Genomic DNA, 24,212 nt, shown 5'->3' on the forward strand with positions numbered 1-24,212 from the left:
CTATGGGCAAGGGATTTGCAATGAATCCCTATGGGCAAGTATGGTTTTTCTATGGAGAAGTCTGTCCCATGGATCCCTATGGGCAAGGGATTTGCAATGAATCCCTATGGGCAAGTATGGTTTTTCTATGGAGAATTCTTTCCTATGTTTCCCTATGGGCAAGCAGTTTGCAATGAATCCCTATGGGCAAGTATGGTTTTTCTATGGAGAAGTCTGTCCCATGGATCCCTATGGGCAAGTATGGTTTTTCTATGGAGAATTCTTTCCTATGTTTCCCTATGGGCAAGCGGTTTGCAATGAATCCCTATGGGCAAGTATGGTTTTTCTATGGAGAAGTCTTTCCTATGTTTCCCTATGGGCAAGCGGTTTGCAATGAATCCCTATGGGCAAGTATGGTTTTTCTATGGAGAATTCTGTCCCATTGTTTTCTATGGGCAAGGGATTTGCAATGAATCCCTATGGGCAAGTATGGTTTCTCTATGGAGAATTCTGTCCTATGTTTCCCTATGGACAAGCCCTTTTCAATGCATCCCTATGGGCAAGTATGGTTTCTCTATGGGCAAGTATGGTTTCCCTATGGGCAAGCATTGTCCTTTGTTTTAGTACGTCCCGCAATGAACAAGTAAAAGGAGATGATGATGATGATGATAATAATAATAATACAATTCTTACCCACCTCTCCCTCTGGATCGAGGCGGGGAACAACATTAAATACAAAATACATAAATTGTTAGCTAACTTCCATTATATAAATAAACAAAAACCACATACCTTTATACATTAACAAAAAGTACCAGTTTATGAGATTCTGCAGTTGCTCAGAGAAACGTATGCCTAATTTAACAGGAAGACAAAACTTCTCTGTCCGCTCTTAGGCAACTGATAAATTCATGATCTAGTAATGTATTTCCACTAATTTTGTAGATACATCTTTGGTTTATCTACAAAATAAGGGGAGGACCTTATCAACCTATGAAGGGAATATGAATGGGCTGCTGAGGAAGGAGAGCACGTGGTAGAGGAAAGTATCGTGTTGTCAAGACATTTAAAGGGGGAAATGATTTTTATTGGAAGTGTTTCAACCAGCAGTAGTTTAATCCCAACAGTCTCGATATGGTGGGTAGCCTATTGTCGAAGTAATCAATACATCTTAGCGTTCCAGAAGCCTCGATTGCATTATAATGTCCTACATATTTTTTTCCTGTTTTGAAAGTGGACCCAGGGGTCAGAAACACACGTTTCAATTTCAAACAGTGAATTATGTCATTCAATAATATTTGAGGGAGGTGTGCTTGTGTCAGCACTATTACCTTGAGCAGGCCCTGGCAATAACCTGCTCAAGCTCCCAGTTATTAATGCTGCAATCAAATGCATAATTACGGGTGTGTATTCCATTAAACCCAATGAGATTTTTTAAAACTTCTGAGACTGAACACGTTCAGAGGATTGCACTGACTGCATCAGAGCTGGGGACAAAAGCTCAAGTAACCTTGACAACTGGTACAGGACCAGAAAGAAAAACTCTCCCCGGTTTGTCAAGTGCCGCTTTTTCAATGGCTTTTGTGTCTGTGCTGTGCGCTGTAACGACAGGCGCTACTTCGCCCTCGCTTGTATCCAGCCCGGGCGAGATCTCCTCCTCCTCTCTCAACAAGGCGGTGCTAAAGAAGCCAACAGCCCCCCCCTCGGGATTGGAAATGGCGGAGCCCAGGTTGCGCGAGGCTGCGAGCGAGAGGAGGCGGCGTTTCTTGTCGCTCCCCGCGGTCGGTAGGCGGAGCCGGCCTCGCGCTGAGAAGGTAACGGACAACTTGAGCGGCGTCACTGGCGTCGTCGTAGTTGCGGCCGCCGCCGCCGCTCCCTCCTTGCTCCCCGGGTCTCTCCTTCCTCAAGATGCGCCGATCCGTTACCGGCGGCGCCTCTTGGCTCACCCTTACCTCGCCGCCTTTTTCTGCCGGTTACACAAGGCTAGGGCAGGAGGAGGAAGCGGCCGGTTTAGGCCTTCTCCCGCCTTCTCTCTATTTTCTCGTTCGGGTGCTTCGCTCTGGCTTCTCACCTGCTACCGGTATCGGTTCAGAAATAATGGCAGCGCCAGGAAGTCATTTCTTATTGAGGGGAGGAGAGAAGACGGTGGCCCTTTGCACCACAAGTTGTGACCTGGTGGGATGGAGGCGGGTTGACAAGAGAGAGGGTCTTCCTGCAGGAAAGGCGCTTTGCTCAGGCAGTCATACGCTTACTTGCTTTGGAATCTGGTGTCCTTTAACTCAGCAGGACTTCTGAATAATCATGCCCAGGATGGGGCGGCAAATATGTGCAAAACTTGTCACCCTTCCATTCTATACGATGCACCATGGAGTTCTTCATGCCCAGTTAACACCCAACCCCTGTCTGTTTTGTTTTGCTTAATATCTAATTTTATTATTTATTTATTTAGAATATTTATATACCGCTCCCCATATCTAATGTAACAGATAGTATGGCAGAAACATGGGGTGTTTATGGATGAGGCTTTTTAAAATTATTATTATTATTATTATTATTGCAGTCTGTCTACCTCATTCACATAATGTTATGGGTGTCCAGGGGTGCTTCCAGATGTGGTTTTTATAACACCATCACCTCGCCACATTCAGAGAAGTTTTCAGGGGTCCAGATGTCATCTTCTACTTGTAACCTTTTGTGTTTTATCGCTTCTATCTTTGTCCTTAAGAGAGAAAATTTGTTAAGGTGAACATAACAGGATACCTGTGCAATGCCTTCTAATGGCAAATGCAGCTTAGTGTAAGCAAGTTCAAAGTGATGTACGTTGGGGAAGAAAAGCCCCAACTTCAGGTACATACTGATGAAATTTGACCTAGTAGTATAAGAGAGGGAGGAAAATGTTTCCCTATCCACTTTCTACACACCAGGCATGATTTTGTACACCTCTATTATGCCCCCCTTTACCTCTTTACTAAGCTAAACAGTCCCAAACGTAACGTTTCCTTGTAGGGGTTGCTACAACCTCTTGATCAATTTAATTGTCCTTTTCTGCACTTTTCCCAACTTTACAATATCCTTTTATAGGTGTGGTGAAAACAACTGTACACAGAATTTCAAGTGTGGTTGCGCCATAGATTTGTATTAGGGGAGTGTGATATTGGCAGTTTTGTTTTCAATTTCTTTTTTAATTATGCCTAACATGGAATTTGCCTTTTTCACAGGAGCTGCACACCAGGTCGACGTTTTCATTGAGCAGTCCATCACAACCCCAAGATCTCCTTCTTGATCAGTCAGTGCTAGCTCAGAAAAGGGCAACTAAAATGATCAAGGGGCTGGAGCAGGAAAGGTTACGTTTGGGACTGTTTAGCTTAGACAAGATGTGAGTAAAGTGAGACATGATAGAGGGGGTACAAAATTATGCCTGGTATGGAGAAAGTGGGTAGGGAGACATTTTTCTCCCTCTCTCGTAATCCTGGAACCAGGGGTCATTCCATGAAGCTGATTAGTGGGAGGCATGTGATGGATAAGAGCTCCAGCTATTGGGCGGTATAGAAATGTAATAAATAAATAAATAAATAAATAAATAAATAAATAAGAGGAAGTACTTCTTCACAGAGCACATAGATAAAATTAAGGAAGTCACTACTGTAAAAGGGGGTTGGACAGACTCATGGAGGAGGAGGCTAAAAATAGCTACTTGTCCCTGATGGCTATCTCTAGTATCCGAAGCAATATGAGGAACATGGGTGAGAGAGTGCTGTTGTGCTCATGTCCTGCTTGATGGTTTCCTGTGGACAGCTGGTTGGCCAGTGTGTGAACAGAATGTTGGACTAGATGGACCTTGGTCTGATCCAACATGGCTTTTATGTTCCTGCTAGCGATAGGAGCCCTATGTCTGGAAGCACACCAGGTGTCATCTTTCATTTGTAACCCTTCTGTGTTTTCCCACTTTCTTCTCTTTTTCTAACCACAGAAAATCTATTTAAGAGGGAAAGATCGCATACCAGCACAGTGTATTTAGATTGGTAGCAGTGGGAGCTATCTGTCTGGAAGCACCATTTTTTATTTATTAAAAGAATTTATAAACCACCCTTTATCCTTGGATATGCCAAGGTGGTGTGCAAATATGATTATAAATAGTCATGTAAATACAGTTTACAGTTTACAGCTCCAAAGTGTTCTCTCTGTGTGAATTTTAAGTTGGTGCTGATAAAGGTATTATACTACTGATGTTTTTGGAGTTTTGCTCAGAGATAGGAACTTCACAGGAACATCAGGAACTGCTTTCTGTTGAATCAGACCAGTGGCTCCATTTAGCCCAGTATTGTTGACACTGACTGGCAGCAGCTCGCCAGGGCTTTAGGCAGGAATTTTTCCAGACCTACCTGGAAATGCCAGGGTTGAACCTAGGACCTTCTGCATGCCCAGTATGTGCTCTGCCACTGAGCCACTGCTCCCTTTTTTCTGCATAGCACCATCTTACTCTGCGTGTTTATTCAGAAGTGAATCCTGCTAAATTCAATTGGCATTATTCCCAAGTAAGGAAATGTGCATGGTATTGCAGTCTAAATTTCCAGCAACTCAGAGCGCTTCCAGATGGATGGCTCCTAGTGCTCTCAATCAGAAGACCTTGTGAAGCTTTTTTGTCTGTTTCTTGATAACTGATGTTGTGTGTGTGTGTGTGTGGGGGGGAGATGGAAGAAGCAGTGGGAAAACACAGGAGGGATACAAATGGAAAATGATATCTGGAAGGACCCCCCATAAAATTTTGTGAATGAGGCAGGGTGATAATACAATAAGCGCCTCATCTGGAAGCACCTTCAGTGCTTAAATTCCCCTCCCCTCCCCGAAGAATTCCAGGTTAGCACCACCAGATTCTTTACTGGCATTTCCTAGGGCCATAAGAATGCTCTGCTCTTTCTAGAGCCATGTTAACTGTCCTTGCACAGCAGTATCAAGAGCATACCTTTTGAGTATTTCTGCAAATTGGAACACTAATAGTTTTTCTTATTTACTGTCCTTACATCTAATTTTACAACTATTACAGGTTTGAAAGTAGAGAGTCCAGTCAACATCGTTGGTTGTAAATGTGATGGAAGACAGCAAGAGTGAAGAGATGATAGATATTATTCACCTTAATGTTGGAGGTTGTACATATACTGCTAGGCGTGAATCTTTATGCCGTTTTAAGGAATCAATGTTAGCATCTATGTTCAGTGGACGATTTCCTCTAAAAATGGATAACTCAGGTAAAAGCTTCGTAAATTGTAAATAGCTTAAACTTGAAGTCCTATTGTAGACTGTTCATCAGAGGAAAAATCATAAATTTAATTGTCGCTGTGGAAAGAATTAGCTTCCTTATTTTTTTTAGCTTTTGATACTGTTGTATTAGTTAAAATTCATGAACAGGTTTTCTTAATTTATGTAAGTCTAAAAGAGGGAAGTCTGAGAGAGAAGACCAGGCTTTTTTTAAAAAAATATATGTTATTGCACTGTTAATTGGCAGTGGCAGACTACCATACTGGGATACATTTGCATGATGAATAGAAAGATTGGCTGTAGTTACAATAAATGACACCCTTATCAAAATATATTTTAAGAGATCAAAGGTATTTTGAACTGGAGAACTATTCTGGTGTAGTGGTTAGAGTATTGGGCTAAAACTGGACAGACCTGAGTTCAGATCTCCATTCAGCCATCAAGTTCAATAGGTGACTTTGGACCTCTCTCTCTCTCTCTGTGTAACCTGTTTCACGTGCTGTTGTGAGAATAAAAAGATAAGAACTGTGTATGTTGCCTTGAGCTCCTTGGAGAAAAGGTAGACATGTAAGAAACCAACATTTTTTATTTGCCTTTTCAGGGGCATGCCTTATTGATCGAGATGGCAACCTCTTTAAGTACCTCTTAGATTATCTTCATGGAGAAGTTCGGCTTCCAGAAGACAAACAAACACGAATTGCACTGCAGGAAGAAGCTGATTATTTTGGCATTCCTTACCCTTACAATCTTGCTGATCACTTGGCTAATGAAATGGAGACTTATTCTTTAAGATTTAATATAGAACTTAAAAAGGTCTTGGAATTTTCTTACACTATTAAATTAATTTGTGTGTCTCAAAATTTGATAGAGGGACAAGTAGTCCTGGCTCTAATGCTGGAATACATACCTCCTCTACCCTCGTACTGGGGTTGGGATATTACTCCATGGCCACAACTATTGTCTCTAGGCTGCACGGACAAGATGAGAAGAGTAGCTAGTATGCGAATAACTGTTTAAAATGCTAGAGTTAATGTTGTTACAGCCAGCAGTGTCCTCAGTCCAGTAGTGTAAAATGCTTCTACTTTGTTTTTCAGAGTAGAAGCATTAAGACTGCAGTCCAGTGCATATTTGCTTGGGGGTAAATACTACTGATCTCAGTGGAATGTATGAGTAAACAGGCAGAAGATTAGGCTGTATGCCTTTTTGGTACTCTTTAAAAACCCCAAATATGGAAAGTATATCAGTTACTATATAATTATGTTGTTCAAATTTGTGGTATATATCTGTTTCTCTTTTTTCCCCCAGGCACTCATTGGTTTTTGTGACTCTTATGGCTTAATATGCACTAAGCCTACAGTTTGGGTCTTACACTATCTCAGCAGTTCTGGTGCAAGTTGTGAGAGTAGAATAATTGGCGTGTATGCCACAAAAGCAGATGGAACAACTTCAATTGAAAAGGAATTGGGAGGAAGAATTCATAGTAAAAATATTTACAAGAGGTGAGAATCTTCACAGCCAGTATCCACCGCAGGCGGCCTACAAGTGCCAGTCATGTTGAACTAGCAGGAATAGGAAGCTAGTCCTTCATAGTGCAACCCCAGAAACTAGCTCAAACTATGGCTTCCGGAACAGAGCAAGTCAGCAGAGTTCCCTTCTGTGAGCTCTGCTGACTTGTCCTGTTACTGAAGTACTTGTTTAGGCTAGTTTCTGGTTGTGCTATAAAGCGCTAGGTTCTAGTTGCACTAGTGGTTGTTACTGCTAGTGCAAGGGCAGTATGGCTACTGCCTCATATTATTGTGATTTAATTAACTTGTGAAAGCCTTGTATTTTCTTTCTTAAGGATAATATCAGATTTGTAAAGACCCCTGTGCACACCTCTGTCTAGCATATCCTTGGAGTTCACAGGTGTTACAGATTGCCTTAAGCTGCAGTCTTATACCCACTTACTTGGGAGTAAGCACCATTGAACTTCACGAGCTTTACTTCTGAGTAGATTGGTCTAGGATTGCACTGTTAATTAAATTCATGTAATTAGTATGATATTCAATACTCTGGGTTTTAACTGATTGTAAGAAAAAGGAAAGACCAGGAACATCTCAATACATCTCTTCCAGAAAATGAATTTAACAGTTACTCACTGGAATATGTTAAGCAACTAAAGACTCATTTGGATATTTATAAGAATTTTTTATTTCACCCCAAACCAGTTCAGCTCTATCTATTTTGTATTTTGTTAGTTGAGAGTGTTCTTTTAACCTTGGTACAAAAGATCAAGTAAAGGGAAAATTAAAATACCACATTTGCAATCTACAAACCATTTGAATTTGATCAACATTCTTGTTTCAAGTCAGTGGCTATAATCTAGTGCAGAAATAGCTGTGTGTGGTCTAAATGAAATCACTAAAGCTTAAGTGGACTGAGACTAACCCTAGTGTAGTTATCTTAACTTTGGCAGAATGATTTATGAATTGCTGTAAAACTTCCCATATAATTTTAGAAAAAATGTACTTTCATTTTTTCTTTATAAAGTAACATTCTACAGTGGTGGCCAGTTACACAAATGCTGTGGTGTATATGTATGTATATGCACGCACGCACACACACAAACACAGTGTAACCATTTACAGCCATAGTAGTAAGTGTCCATAGTCACATGATTCTTTTAGAATGAAAGGATATATTTATTTCTTTACATTTATATACCGCTTTATCTTCTAAAAAGCCATCAAAGCACTGTACAAAATTAAATCCAATAAAACCAAGAACATTAAAAAATTACAATTATTTATTTTAAAAGACTAAATTGAAAAGATGCATCTTCATACATTTTTAAAGGGTATGGGTGAGGGGGCCAGCTGTAGTTCTTGAGGGAGTTCATTCCATAGTTTGGGGACAATTCAGGAAAAAGCCCTTTCATGTGTGCCTGACGAACAGGCCTCTGAATAATGGTGCCCTCAAAAGGGCCTGCCCTGCATATCTTAATATGCAGGCAGGTTCATAGTAAGACAGGTGGTCCAAGACAGTCAGGTCTTAAGCCATTTAGGACTCTAAAGGATAAAACATTTAATTCTGCCCCAAAAGCAATTGGTACCTAGTGCAGGCCTTTCAGGACAAGTTTCATATAATAGCGAAACTGTACACCGGTTAGCAGTCTAACAGCTGCATTTTTCACCAAGTGTAGCTTCCAGAACATTATTCAGGGATAGTCCAATGTAGAGTGCATTGCATTTGTCTAAATGTGATGCCTCATGTTCATACGAAGCTGGAGAAATAGCGTATTGCATTTTAAATGTAAATATTTTTAGACTTTAGCAGATCTCTTTTTCTATTTGCAAAGTAACATGTTTTTTATTTTTCTATCGTTTTCTCTAGAGAGGCTGGAAACAATGTCCAATACATCTGGAGTTATTATTCCGTTACCGAATTGAAAAAGTTGATGGATGCCTTTGAGTCATGGGAAGGGAGAGGTACATTGTTTTTAGATGGTATTTTCCATAAAGAATATATTTATTCTGAATTAGGTGTCAGCTAGGAAAGGATTGCTAGAATATTACTTTATCTGTACAGCACCATGTACATTGATGGTGCTATATAAATAAATAAATAAATAAATAATAATAATAATAATAATAATAATAATAATAATAATAATGTTTTCTATTACCTTTCCACCACGTAAGGGGAAGAGATTGTCCAATATAGCTGTGTTCGGTGGGAAATCTTGAGCTTGGCAGTCCTGTACTATGGAAGTATTAACCTATTTAAAAATCTATGCTCTGCCTGCTAGCCCTATAGGCTCTTAAAGAGGTTGACATAATATTTTAATTTGCCTTATAGTTCTATAGGAACTAGGATAGATGAACATTTGCAGACAGATGTTTTTGGAATATTGCCTTTAAAACTGCAATACATTTTCACCACTGGTGGTTGATTTTAGTTGGTCTGGGAACAAAGCATATAAATCTGCCTCCTATCCTACCCTAAATAAATCTAGGTTCCTTATAATTAAGAATATTGAAGGCAAATGAGAAATGCATAGTAGTATCACATACTTCTGGGGAGAGTTTTGTCTGGAACGTGTTTGGCCCTTTGTGTGTCATGTATGTCAATTTAAAGTTAAATGAAGAAGAGTTTGTGAATTTTGAAAATTTACACGAGATTACTTTCAGATTAATTATTTTGTCCTTTACTGGAACTGACATGACACCACTTCAGATATGTTTTGTGAGAGAGGAATAAAGGATTGTAAAGGAAAAAAATAGTTCTGAAGTAGGAAAAATGATTCAGAATGGAGTTGTTGCATCCTAACGATGAGATCACCAAAGACAGCATCATAGTTGATCACTTGAAAGATATGTGGAGACCAAAAAAGCTAGTTGGTTGCTGGCCGACTTTAGGGTGATATTGGTTACTTGGATCCATTTCAATTGGTTTTTATGCCTGCTTTTGGGATGGGAATTGCCAGGAGAAAGACAAGGGTAGTGTGTCCCTGTTGGTTCTCCTAGACCTCTCTCAGCAGCTATCGATACCATCGACTGCCGGTGTCCTTCTGGGAAGACAGTTTCAACTGAAAGTTGGAGGCACTGTTTTACAGTGGTTCTGCTCCTAGTTTGATGGCCAGTTCCAGAAAGTGGTGCTGGGTGAATATAGTTCTGTGTCTGTTGTGGCATCCCTCAGAGCTCAGTGTGGTCTGGCATGTTTTTAACATCTTCATGAAACATCTGGGAGATGTAGTCTGGAGAGAAGGAGGGAAGTGTCATCAATATGCAGATAACTCCCAACTCTGTTTTTCCTTTTCATCAAATGCTCATGAGGCAGTGACTATCCTGAAGTAGTGCTTGGCCTCATTAATTGTCTGGCTGAAGGTCAATAAACTGACAATCCAGACAAGATGGAGGTTCTGTTAGTATGGGGTTCGTCTGTCCAGTTAAATAGCATTAACTTGCTCTAAAGTAGTAGAATGTTTGTACTCTTGGGGTGCTTATAGATCCAGATCTGTCACTTGAGGCTTCAGTAACATGAGGTGCCTTTACCTTTGGCTGATATGCCAGCTACAACCCTACCTGGATAGAGATAGCCTAGCTACAGTTATCCATGCGCTGATAATCTCCTGTCTAGATTATTGCAATGTGTTATATGTGGGACTACCTCTGAAGATGGTCTGGAAACTTCAGTTCATGCAGAATAGAGCAGGGAGGCTGCTTACTGGGACTGGCTTTTTTCCTTTAAAATATTACTCCAGTGCTGCGTTAATTTCACTGGTTGTCGGTCAGTTTCTGCACCAGATTCAAAGTGTTGGTAGTGTGGTGACCTTTAAAATCCTAAACAGCTTAGGATCACTCTACCTGAAGGAGCACCTTCTCCTGTATGTTCCTGCTCAATTGCTAATATCATCTTCAGAGGCACTTGCCTGGGTGCCAGTCCCACAGTGGTGCACTGTGTGGCTACCAGGGAAAGAGCCTTCTCTGTAGTCCCTCCACCCTGTATATGGAATGCCCTCCCCAGGGAGAGCTGCCTGGCATCTTCACTGTGTCTATTTAGATGCCAGTTTAAGATTCTTTTTTAAGCAAGCATTTAATCTGTTGCTTTATTAATTTTACTGATGGTTCTCAATGCTTTAAATATTTATAATGTTTAATACTGTATTATTTTGTACTTGTATTATTATTTCTATTTGGTTATTTTTGTTTGGTTTTATGATTGTAAACCACCCCTGGGGCATTTGCCAGTTGGATGGTATAAAAATACTTATTATTATTATTATTATTATTATTATTATTATTATTCATCAACAACAACAACTGTGATCCCTGGCATATGAGTGAGTTTTGTTAAAACAGTTCCCAAATATGACATATTGTTTGTTTATTTATTTATTTATTTATTACATTTCTATACCGCCCTATAGCCGGAGCTCTCTGGGCGGTTCACAATTTTTTTGCCCCTCTATCAATATGTCTTAAATATTGTCAAATAATTTATTTGAAATTACAAGGTGTCAGTTATTGGCGAGTACCACAGGAACTGATAGAATGTTGGACTCTTGAGGAACGTCCTTTGAAAGGAACTGTGGAAAACATGTCTCCAGTTTGTAAAAGGTATGCCCCTTTAATCATGATTCGTTTGCTTGTAGAAGATTCTATGTATAGCAGAAACTGCTTTTGTGCTTGTTTTTAAAAATAGTATTAACTCCCCCTACATAGAAGGAATATCCATGGAAAATGAAAAGATTATGTAGACAAGCATATTAGAAAGAATATCTATGGAAAATGAAAAGATTATGTAGATAAGCGTATTACAAAGTCAGATATATGACTAACAATAAAATAAAGGTTAAGTACAATGCGAAAAAGCTAATCTGAAAATTACAATCTCACAAATGATAAGGGCTTCATCTACAAATGAATGACATACAACAGGAAAACATTAAAATTGTAACAATACAATCCACACAAATTTATATGATGGTCCATTTGTTATCTATTACATAGACCAATTCCAAGCCTATTTTATAACAACTTAATCATGAACATAAGACAGGATAATTGAAAATAGCCTGTAATTAATATTGGATAATAAGATGATTTCTCTGCTATTTGTGCCAAATATAATTGGTTCCCACCAGTATGTTGTCCTGGTTCTTCTTTTTGATGGCTGAACATGCAATTAAATAATTACTTCAAATGCATATATATATATATATATATATATATATATATATATTTAAAATATAGTGGAATAAAAAGAATATTGCATCCAGATGAGTGAAGAAGGCATTCTCGATTGTATCATTGTTATGGTCTGCACAGAATTCTCCAATGTACAAGATTCAGTTAAACTCTTTTATTTACAGGCGAATAATAGACCTTTCTGAAGAGGAAGAAAGTCAACTGAGCAGTAGATCAAGTCGAAAACCAATTGAATTTTCTGGTCCCTCAACAAGTACTCACATCAAAGTTAAAAATTCTGCTTCTTTAAAAATAGCAGTAAGTCCTATGTCTTCCCATTCCCAGATTACTCTTAAGCGACCTTGTGGAGACAGGTGTTTCCCATGCAAAGAAGTTTCGAAAACTCTCTCTGAAGAGTCCACACCATTGACTAAAAGCTCTCGAGCATCTCTTAGGAGCACTGAAAATGGAGTAGTCTGTCGAATGACCCTGAAGGCCCCATTGTCCAAGAAATCTGCAACCAATCGTGTCGTAAAACTCAAGCGGACTCCACTCTATAATGAATTACTAACTCAGCACCCTTCATTGGTACTAAGCAAGATAGCTGAGCAGCAGGATCCACTGGCTGCAGTTGCCTCCACATCTACATCCCAGAAGTTAAGCAAGGAGGAATTTGGGCTCTCAGTGGAAAGTGTCGGTGTTGAAAATCATTTGCAAAATAGCCCAGTTGAAGGATGAAGCATGATATTTATATATTGACGGAGGTATTGCTCACTATCTTCCAAAGGCAGAACTTCTGACCTTCTAAAATAAGACAAATAGAAGTGTCATGTTACAGAGGGAAAATTGGGAAAGGGAAAATTGGGGAAGTTATTTAACCTTTTTATTAATAAGCTGTATGAAAAGTATGCTTTTCCCACAACATGCGGGATACACGGATACATGGAAGTTTTTTTTTTAATGGTTATAGTTTGGTCACTTATTACATATATAGATCAAACGTGGGATGGTAGTCATTTTAGAACAGAGTTTATGCCAGGATCTGTGTGCTCTGTGCTTTAAAAAAGAAGTCCAAATTTTGTCATTGATATAATTTGTGTATAATTTACTCTGCAATTATTTTTGTGTAATTTATTCTTCAACTAATTGTGGACAGCAGTAAGGGGCTATAGAAGGCAGTGAATCCTCTTCCCTCTGAGCGCTTGAATACTTACTCAGTGTTTCTGACGACTCAGTTTTCAACAGGCATTGTCCACATATTTTCAAGCATATCTTTGTGTATTCTAGAGTTCAAAAGCTGCTTTAAAAAAAAAAAAAAAAAGTAGAAGCTTAGATTCCTGGATTATGCGGGCAATGCTATATTCTTTTGCTTTTCTATGCTTCCATGAAATTATAGTGTACATGCAGCAGTGCAATTATGTATTTAAAATGTTAAAATAGAAATAACTTCAAGGTCTGTCTAGCCTGCAAGTACAACAGTGAACTTCATTGTAGCAATATGTCTTATATATTTTTGCCCCTGCCATTCCTCAGTGGCCTTGGTGAGCATCTCTTTGTAGTCTTCTTAAAGCTCCAATCCCTTAGTCTTTGCTGCCAATGCCCAGTTCATGTCAGAATTTTCCATTTTCTATTCCAAATCCTTTCAACTTTGTTTCCATCTTGAAATGTGATGATTAGAATGCTAGTGATCCTTTCCTAGGGTCAAATATTACAGTATTGCTGTTCAAGCAGCTGTTAATGACAACCTCTTTCTGACACATTTCCCCCTCCCTCTTCAGTTTAGCATTTCACGCACAGTAATTTAAAATAGTAGTCTATTGCTTCAAATTATAAAGAATATTTTAATTCTTAATTGTTTGATAGTTTCCCAAGTGTTTGCAATTGCAGATTTGATGAGTTACACTTTCCAATTCATTAGGGGGATTGGCTTTAGGATAGACTGTGGAATGTCACTTGTTATTTCCTTTAACACATACTCACATCCACACACACCAGTTGCCGTGAAATAATTATTTAGTACTTCTTCAGTATGATGTTTCCAGCCTGTTGGCTAAAAGCCCTGTGCAAAGTGAAACAAGCTTGCTGAGAACATGTTTGTTAACAGTTCTAGCTCATAAGCTGTCTGCAACATGTGCACGTAGTCCCACTAGTCCCTTGAGAACTGGTCTCCCTATTATTATTTTTTTGAAGTGATTCATGCCAACTATTGCGAAGAACTAAATCAACTGTGGGCTGGTGCCTTCACAGTATCAGTTCTGCTAAAGAGTACACCAACAGTGCATAACTAGCAGCACCCATTTTCTTAGGTTTCTTTGCCATTGTACATGTGTTGACAATGAATGTTGAGAAGTGGTGACCCACAAAAAATTGTGGGGTGAATGTGTCAAATTCATTTGTAACTTTTATCTATAACACTTTTATTTATTGCATTTATATCCTGCCTTTTTTCATCCAAGGAACCTCCTCCTCTCCATTTTATCCCTGTGAGGTAGATTGGGCTAAGAGTCTGTGACTGGCCCAAAGTCACCCAGTGGGTTTCCATAGAACCCAGATCTCTCAACTCCCAGTCCAACACTTTAGCCACCACACCGAAACTTTATCCTCACAACATGCATGCACATACACATATTTTATAAACTTTTTACACAATAAAAATTCCACAACTACTTAATTCCACAACTACTTAAACCCAAAACTATACCAAATAAAAACAGCAGAGCCTAACACATTGAGTATCAAAGACCGAACAACAAAATGTTTTCACTTACTTTTGGAAAGAAAGCAAAGATGGAACCATGTGAATCACTTAATGAAGGGCATGCCAAAATCCCAAAGCTGCAAATGAAGGCTGTGCCTGTGGAGGCTTTCTCCAGGTGTGTTGGAATCTTTAAGAGGGCCTCATTGGTATCTCTTCATTAGTGGGAGGCAGTATTCCTAGAAATGATGAAGACCCTGGCCATTGAGTGCCTTAAAGATTGAACTGGACCCATGAACTAATCAGTAGCTTCTACAGCTATTTAAAATATATGAGAAAATCAATAATTGAGCTACTAGACAGCTCCTGTTGACATTTCTGAGCAGTCTTGGGCAGCCCCAGCTAGATTGCTTTACAGTCGTCCAACATGAAAGGAAGCAAAGCATGAATGACAGTGCCAGGCTCATCTTCCAGGAGCAGGTGTAGCTCATGCTAATGAAAAGCATTTTGGGGCCCAGCTGCAACCTGGGTACTCGGAAGCAATGTTGGTTCTAGCAGTAATGAAATTATAAATCTAGCATTATGTAAGAGCATAGTTCCATCCCAAAGACACATTTTCCTAGCCAATTGATCTACTGAGTTCCCCCACAAATAATTTTGTTTTACTGGTGCTACATTCTTTTACCTTCAATGATGAGACATTAACCTGATTCTGACTGAAAGTAACTCCATTAATCCTCTAGTGTTTCGGGAGTCCCTTGATTTTGCATTGAGCGCTCTTGAGTTCATGAGTAATCCTAAAATGATCATTTAAATAAATCTAAAGGTGCTAATAAAATCATATTTAATAAAGTCTATTACTTAACAAGAAATATGTTTTTGTAAATTTTTGTCTTAAGGGGTAAATAATTTCTCTTTTTCCCAAATTAGGTAAACTGTTAACTAAAAGAGATCAAGAAATTTAGAACAAAGTTCATCTTCTTGATGGGCCAATATCTTGCTGTTGAGCTCTTCTGTCTAGAGTAGTTCATAATGTTTAGAGAAGTTTCATTTTCACACTATGGCATGATCTATAACATGCCTTTACGAACAGTGCAATCCTGATCCCCATTTGGTTCAGTGGGATTTCATCCCAGGTAAGTGTTTATGAGCTCATTAGACAATTGTTACTACTGTTTAAAACACAGGCAGGAGTGAGACTGGGCAGGGAGGAAGGAACAATACAGGACATAGTCTAAGTGTAGCATTATTTAGATTCTAAAATTAATTTCCTATGCAGTGGAGTTCTCGTTCTCTCTCTCTCTCTCTCTCTCATACTCACACACACACACACACACACTATGACAAGGATTCTAAATGTAATGTTCAGGATGAGAAAATTATTTGCATGTGATTTAGCATGGGTTAAACAGCCTTGTTAGCGCTCATCAGAAGATCCCAATCATGTGGCTCTAATTGAATTAGCAATGGTGGATTGTGAAAACAAACTATTTCATATGATAAGCACATCATAAACTATTAGAATGTAAGCCTATGCGGCAGAGTCTTGCTATTTACTGTTTTACTCTGTACAGCACCATGTACATTGATGGTGCTATATAAATAAATAATAATAATAATAATAATAATAATAATAATAATAATAACTCCAGTTGGAGGTTTATAACTGAGGTTGCACTTCCTTTAAAAGACCAAATGCACAGTCTAGGAGTTCTCTAAGGACTCGAAGCTAACTGGGAAATCCCAGTTGTCCACAGTGGCCAAAGAGTCTGTTTTACCTGCTTAGTCTGGCACACCAGCTGCAGCCCTATCCGGAGGACAGACCTTGCCTCAGTTATCCATGCTCTAATGACATCCAGGCTGGACTACTGTAATGCGCTGTACGTGGGGCTGCCTTTGAACACTTGAATGTGGCCGCCCGAGAGTTATTGGGGTCAAGGCAATTTGATCACATAATGCCTGTACAGAGCTAACGCCATTTCTGAGCCTGATTCAAAGTGCTGTTTTGACCTTTAAAGCCTTAAATGGTTTGGGACCAAGTTACTTGAAGGATCACTCTCACCGATATGTATTTATTACATTTATATACCGCCCCACAGCCGAAGCTCTGTGGGCGGTTCACAAAATTTAAAAACAGTAAACATTAAAAAGGTATACAAAATTTAAAAACCATCAGAAATATAAAAACAACAGTATCCATTTAAAAACAATTCTCGGGTCTGTTAAAAAACTTAGCGTTGTTAAATACTGTTAAATGCATGGGAGAAAAGAAAAGTCTTGACCTGGCACCAGAAAGATAACAGTGTTGGCGCCTGGTGAGCCTCATCAGGGAGATCATTCCACAGTTGGGGGGCCACCACCGAAAAGGCCCTCTCCCTTGTTGCCACCCTCCGAGCTTCCCTCGGAGTAGGCACTCGAAGGAGAACCTTAGATGTTGAGTGCAGTGTAAGGGTAGGTTCATTTCGGGAGAGGTGTTCCATCAGGTATTGCGGTCCCAAGCCATGTAGGGCTTTATAGGTTAAAACCAGCACCTTGAATTGGGCTCGGAAACATATAGGCAGCCAATGCAAGTGGACCAGAATCGGTGTTATATGCTCAAACCTCCCTGTTCCAGCTATCAATCTGGCCGCTGCATTTTGCACAAGCTGCAGCTTCCGAACCGTCTTCAAAGGCTGCCCCATGTTTACGTGCACAGGTACATTCTCTTCAAAGTCTAAACACAATCACCACAGACTCTTGGGATCTCGACATAGTAAAAAATGGGTACCGTATCGAATTTATCTCCCTACCTCAATTAGGCTTTGTAAAGGTTACAACTCTATCAAACGTACTCGCCACGGAAACTTCTAACCTACTCCACAAAGGGGCAATAGAACGAGTCACCACCAACCCCCATACTGGCGGGTTTTTCTCCCGATATTTCACAGTTTCCAAACGAGATGGAGGACTTCGTCCCATTTTAGACCTTTGCCACCTAAACAAGTTTATCCAACCCAAGAAATTCAGGCTCAACACATTGGGAACAATACTCCCCCTCCTTCGCCAGGGTACCTGGTTTGCATCAAAAGACCTACAAGACGCGTATTTCCACATCCAAATACACCAGACATATCGAAAGTACCTTCGCTTCTCAATCAGTCCGGACATATTCCAACTCACCGTACTCCCATTCGGCCTTTCATCCGCACCGAGAGTCTTCACAAAGTGCATGGCCCCAGTATGCGCATTTCTTCGAACCAAGGCATCGAAGTCTACCCGTATTTGGACGACTGGACACTCCAACTGTTAGACGCGCTTGGCCTATGCATCAACATCGAGAAATCCATTCTTCAACCTGCTCAAACGATTCAATTTATAGGGGCACAGCTAGATGCACGAAACGGAAGAGCTTATCTTCCTCACAACAGGGCCACCAAACTCAGTTCCATGGCGACACTAATATACAAAAACAGACAGATGACAGACCACACTATCCAGACATTACTAGGATATTATTATTATTATTATTATTATTATTATTATTATTATATTTATTTGTATCCCGCCTTTTGCCCAATGCTGGGCCTCAAGGCGGCCTTACAAAGTTTAAAATATACATGCGGGGGGAGGATAATAAAACCATAAATAATTTAAAATACACAAAATTATGAGACATTAACGTAGATAGAGGGCTGGATTATTCTCCAAAGGCCTGCCCGGGAGGATCAAAAGGGGTGGTATGCCCAGGCAGCCTGAGCCCGTGAAATCGGCCAAATTACTTTGGGAGTGGGAGGGCCCTCTAGTGGTCAAGCAGCACCTGGGGAATGTAGATTATTTGTTAACCTATCCTAAGACAAACCGACAGCCTAACGTGTTTCTTGTAGATATGTTAAAATGTTCTATTAATCGACAAGCCTTTGTGTGCGGACTGCAGGGGGAAGTGGAGGGGTCTTTGGACTGGTTGGAGAAGGTAGAATGGGTGGTTTTGTCATCCTCCCTGTCGGTTGTACAGCCAGCTGAGCAGAGGCGGGTGTGGGAAGAATTTCAGGTTTTGTTCTCCAACCGCCCGGGGTGGACATCCCAAGCTAAACCTTTCATTTATACGAGAGATCCTCCCCCCATTTGGTCCCTACCCTATTGGGCGGTTAGGCAACTCGCTCCTGACAGGGAGCGGGAGCTGCAAGAAATGCTAGATGAAGGGGCGGCAGAGAAGTCAGCTTTTGGGACTCATAGAGGGTTGTTTGAGTTTACAGTTTCACCTTTTAGGAGATTTATAGATGGGTTATTAGATGAGTTAAGGGTTTTTGCCTGTGCCTCTTTAGATGATTCGGCTATATCCTCCCAGGTGTGGGAGGAGCACCTCTCCCTGGTTTGGCAAGTGCTGCAGCGAATTCAGGGAGCTAACTTGACCATAAAAGCGTCAAAATACCATCTTGGATTGGAGGAGCGAGTGCCCTTGAGGCAGGGGGGGGGCTAGCTCCGCAGCTGCATCTGGTGGTGTATTAGTTACAACTAGAAAGCGCCTTGTCAACCATAGAAGAAAGAGTGTCTGGTTATTGTCTGGGCCCTGGCAAGTCTCAGGTAGATCATTCCCCTTTGGGTTAGGTGTCCCAGACTTATGGAAGGTTGGAGAATTAGATCTAAAGTAGTTAAGATTCAAGATGAGGATCTTGAGGGATTATCCCTCAAGACTCATCTTCTAAAAGGGGGCGTGTGAAGGACCAAGGGGGGTGGGGAGTGTTGTTGAGTTGTGAATTATACCAACTTCCTTGTCCATCAGTAAATTTGTTTTTGAAATGCATCTGTTTTCCTGTTGAATAGTAAACTATGCCTTCCTGCTAGGTAGTAAACCATAGTGGTGATAGTAGATCAAGAATAGTTTGATATGTTTATGGGAGGTATCTGGCCAGCCTGTTGTGCATGGTCCCGCCGGCGCCAAGACCCAGTTGACATGTGGGAAAAGGTGGGAGTTAAACTTCCCGAGGTCAGGCAAAGGTTTCACACCTGCGGGCTATCTCCTGCCCAGGCTAATTGGCCTTTGTGTGAGAAGAAAGAGCAAGCACCCTCATCAAGGGAGCAAAAGATAAAAAGGCTGATTGGATTAAGTTGGGGCAGGTCTTCAGCCTGGAGGCATGGACGTGTGCCGCTGCCCAGCTCGGGAGCTGAGAGCGGGTTAGAGATTTGTTTGTTGTGTAGAGTCTGGTTTTCTAAAGGCGAGTTTTGGTCGCTTTGACTGGAGGCAGGAGGGGAAGTGGAGAGACTGCCTGTTCTTTTCTGGAAGGATTTGTGGGTGGTTCTGCCTGATATCTATTTACTTTATTTTTTCCCTTCCTCTGCTTTCTTGTATTATTCTTTTTATTGGCATTTTTTTGTAGCTGCTACTGGCCAAGCTCCTATTTAGTACTTGTGTTTCCACAATAAACTTTTATCTTGGTTATTTTGGGTGTCTGTGTGCTTTTATTCCAAAGCGGTACTGGTTCTGTGGTACGGAAGTTGGGGGAAACACCCCAGAGGGACCCTTGGGAAGGACTGATTGACTCAGACTTCCTTTACAATCGCTACCGTCCTTCTTCTCGAATCCGACGTCTAACCTGGAAAAACAATTGCATTTATTAGACGTACGGAGAGCACTAGCCTTTTACAGAGCACGGATGCAACCCTTTAGGAATACCCAAAGGCTATTTGTCTGCTACGGAAAACCTAAGAGAGGTTCTCTAGTCTCAACACAACGCATTGCCACATGGATCCGTGAAACAATATAGCTCTCGTACCAGATAGCCAAAGCAGATCCACCGATCCACCTCAAAGCGCATTCCACCCGAGGAATAGCTACTTCCATCGCATTCGCCAAAGGCATTCCTCTCTCAGAGTTATGCAGAGCAGCCACATGGACGTCACATTCCACATTCATAAAAAATTACAAACTTGATATCCACGCCAGATCCGACGCACGCTTCGGAAGAGCTGTACTCTCATCTGTCTTATAATGGGACACCTCACCCACCACCGGTAAGTCAGCTCGCTAATCACCCCATTAAGTGTGATGCAGAGAGACCATGAAAAAGAAATGCAGGTTGCTTACCTGTAACTGTAGTTCTTTGAGTGGTCATCTGTGCATTCACACTACCCCCCCACCGTCCCCACTTCGGTGTCAGTAATCTGTCAATACCGAGGATGGGTTCTCCCGAAGCCCGGGATCGCATGCGGTCTCGAGGAACTGAGGGAGTGGGCGGGAACAACATATATATACCACACGACGGTGGGGGAGGAGTTCCCGCCCAAAAAAGATTCTCAGCTATTAGAAGTCCGACGAAGGCTCCGCGCAGATGCAGAGCCCCATTAAGTGTGAATGCACAGATGACCACTCAAAGAACTACAGTTACAGGTAAGCAACCTGAATATTCTGTTTGTCTTAGCTACCAACCTTGTTCAAAAAGATCACACAGATTATCTATTAAAACCTGTCGGTGTCGTTTTCAAGTAGATGTTTGCTGCAGCTGACATGGGGGCTGGTTTACTTTCTGGGGTTGCCTGAAAAAGAGGTTCCTGGGGAGACATGGATGCCACAAGGACGTCAGTAAAAGAAATGGTTTTCTGATGCACAAATTATGGAAAGACTTAAAATAGACAAGAAAAACCATGGATTTGAACAAATAATGAACATGTTACTGCAAAGATGTATAATCTGTTAAGACATGAGATGGAAGATGAATGAGTAAAAGATTGTATAATAAAATGGGCACAGAATATTGGACATCTTAATGGAAGAAAGGGAAAATATGTGGGGAAAGGGTTTAAAATGTACATTATGTGCAAAGCTTAAAGAGAATTTTTATCAGATGATGTATAGATGGTATATGTCACCTGTAAGGCTAGCAAAAATGTTTAAAGGGGCTTCAAGTAAGTGTTGGAAATGTAAAAAAAAGAAGGAACCTTTTATCATCTTTGGTGTACTTGTAAAAAAGCCAAGACATTTTGGACTCAGATACATTCTTTAATTAAAAAAATATTAAAGACAAATATATAAATGAAACCGGAAGCTTTCTTACTTGGACTAATGGATAAACAAACAAAAGAAAAGGGGGGAACTTTGTTCTTGTATATGGTGACGGCTGCAAGATTGCTATTCGCACAGAACTGGAACGACCCAGCAATACCGACAATGGAGGAATGGATGTTGAAGGTGTTGGAACTTGCAGATACTACACTTGATCTTAGCCAAAAGGCCTACCCATGTAATGATCATCAGCCTTTGATCGTACAGTTGGGATACGTTAAAAAAGCTTTGGAAAACAATGGAAATAAAACTGCAATCCGAAGTTCAAGCAGCTATGTATGCCGTCGAAGATGGGCAAACGTGGACTTAAGAGCCTTGGAAGACCTATGGCACTCTGCGAATCTTCAGGTCCTGAGAAACACGCTGCTCAGGTCTAATGACCCAGAGATAGTAATAGATTCCTTCGCCCAGATCACAGCGGCAACTGAGCCACTGCTACTACAGAAAGTCTACCTAAAAACACAGAGGCTAAAGGCGGGTAACCCATGGTTTGACGGGGCCTGCAGACAACTCAAAATGGAAATTAACAAACAACATAAACTTCTAAGAGATATGGATATAGTCCCGCTACCCCCTTCCTACCTGGCACTGCGTAAGGACTACAAAATGCTAGTCAGAGATAAGAAGCGGGAATATATTAGTACGAAATGGGCAGAACTGTCTTCAGCACTTGAAAGCAACGACAGCTTCAGATTCTGGCACCTTATCTCAACTATAAGACATTCTGAGACCCCCACTATGGATACCGCTATTACTACTCAGGAATGGGAACTCCACTTCCGATTGCTCCTTTATGACGAGTCTGCCTGCTTACCCCCTCTGCAGGAGGAAGATCTGCTGTCGAATAGCTGGGCCCCCGTCACCTGTGAAGAAGTAGCCGCCCTGATAAGAAAGCTAAAGAGGGGTAAGGTCCCGGGGAGGAACAGTATCCCACCAGACTTCCTGTTGGACTACCCTCACTGGTGGATACCAGTGTTGGCAGCCCTATTTACTACAATCGACAGATTTGGCAAATTTCCCAAAGATTGGTCAGTGGCAATAGTGGTGCCCATTTATAAAAAAGGGAGCAGGTCAGAGCCTAAAAATTATCACCCCATTACCCTGCTGGATATTTCCAGCAAACTATACGCAAGACATCTTCTTGATAAGTTGGAATTGTGGGTGGCCGATGAAAACCTCCTGGCCGAAGAACAAGCAAGTTTTCAAAGTGGCAGATCTACAATAGACCACTGCTTCTTACTAAAACATCTAGTTGGGAAATATACAGCCCCTCTTTATCACTCACTTTTCGCAGCATTTGTAGATTTTAAAGCGGCTTTTGACTCTATACACCGTCCCCGCCTTTGGCAGAGGCTATCACTCTTAAACATTGACCAGAGGCTACTCAGGAGAATACAGGGGCTGCACCAAAACTCTAGCTTATGCGTGAGATCCTCCGCGGACGGTGATCTATCAGACCCCATCCCTACCAATAAAGGAGTTTGCCAGGGATGCCTGCTAGCTCCCCTTTTATTCAATCTATATTTAAATAATATTGTCCCTACCCTAACTAGTCATGACTTCTTCCCACCCCGCCTAAAGGATAGGAACATTTCGGTGCTATTGTATGCAGACGACGCTGTTCTCCTATCACATACGCAAGTGGGGATGCGCAGGATGTTGAGAGTGCTAAGCGTATATTGCAAGAAGGAAGCTCTTCAGGTTAATCATGATAAAACCAAAATTTTAGTTTTTGGGAAAAGGAGGAAAGTATATCATTGGCAGTTAGACAGTCACCCTCTTGATCAGGTGAATAAACATAAATACTTAGGTGTAACTTTTCAAAGCTCCGGATCCTGGTCTGAGCATTTGGGTGCAGCAGCCTCAGCGGCCAATGTAACAGCTAATGCCATTTTTCACTTCGCAGCTGGAGCGGGGGGACAGTGGATAGCACCACTGTTACAACTGCTTAAAAGCAAACTACTCCCTCAGATTCTGTATGGAGCTCCCATTTGGGCCCATGGAGATATCACACCATTAGCAGTAGTACAGCACAAATTTCTATCCAGGACCCTTGGAGTTCCTAGATCCACATCTAAGGATATTGTCCGACTGGAAACTGCATGTCTGTCAATCCATACATTGATTCTAAAAGCAGCTATATCCTTCTGGTTAAAGATAGTGTTTCACCTGGCCGCTCCGTTGGTGCTGTCCACATATGACGATATGGGGAAGGATTCATGGGCAGACAGGATGAGACACTCCATCTCCAAATTGGGTTTCTCGCAAGCATTCCTCCTTACGAGGGGGTTTGACAGGGCCAAGGATGAGATTGCTAGAAGGCCGTATGACTGTGATATTCAGTCATCTATGGCAGCGGTCGAAGTGAGCCGCTCAAATGGGCTCTGTAAGAGTATCATTACTGCTCCGGGAAAGGCTCCCCTATATTTTACTTCTGGAATGCCACAAGAGCTGAGATGGCTATTTACTCGGTGCAGGTTAAATTCCCTCCTGCTGATGGAGGTGAAGGCACGCTTTAAAAATCACCCTAGCACCAATGTAGATTGCCCAGCAGGTTGCCCTAAAGCCGAGGATATAA

General features: G+C 41.1%; 1 protein-coding gene across 3 annotated transcripts; it reads left to right on the top strand.

Moving 5' to 3' along the window:
- The first annotated feature begins 1,732 nt into the window (after nt 1-1,732).
- On the top strand, nt 1,733-13,218 carry KCTD18 (potassium channel tetramerization domain containing 18). Of its 3 annotated transcripts, none has more exons than XM_063116199.1 (8): nt 1,733-1,793; nt 3,198-3,355; nt 5,024-5,225; nt 5,837-6,048; nt 6,541-6,734; nt 8,608-8,702; nt 11,231-11,333; nt 12,089-13,218. In XM_063116199.1, exons 3-8 carry the CDS (start codon nt 5,069-5,071, stop codon nt 12,639-12,641), a joined length of 1,314 nt encoding a protein of 437 aa, XP_062972269.1. In that variant the 5' UTR covers nt 1,733-1,793; nt 3,198-3,355; nt 5,024-5,068; the 3' UTR covers nt 12,642-13,218. The 3 variants fall into 3 exon arrangements, with proteins under 3 accessions (XP_062972269.1, XP_062972267.1, XP_062972268.1); XM_063116198.1 differs by lacking the exon at nt 1,733-1,793 and adding an exon at nt 1,828-2,826; XM_063116197.1 differs by lacking the exon at nt 3,198-3,355 and having other exon boundaries at nt 1,735-1,793.
- Nucleotides 13,219-24,212: the final 10,994 nt, after the last annotated feature.

Source organism: Elgaria multicarinata, chromosome 2 (assembly GCF_023053635.1).
Source record: "Elgaria multicarinata webbii isolate HBS135686 ecotype San Diego chromosome 2, rElgMul1.1.pri, whole genome shotgun sequence".
Taxonomy (NCBI): Eukaryota; Metazoa; Chordata; class Lepidosauria; order Squamata; family Anguidae; genus Elgaria; species Elgaria multicarinata.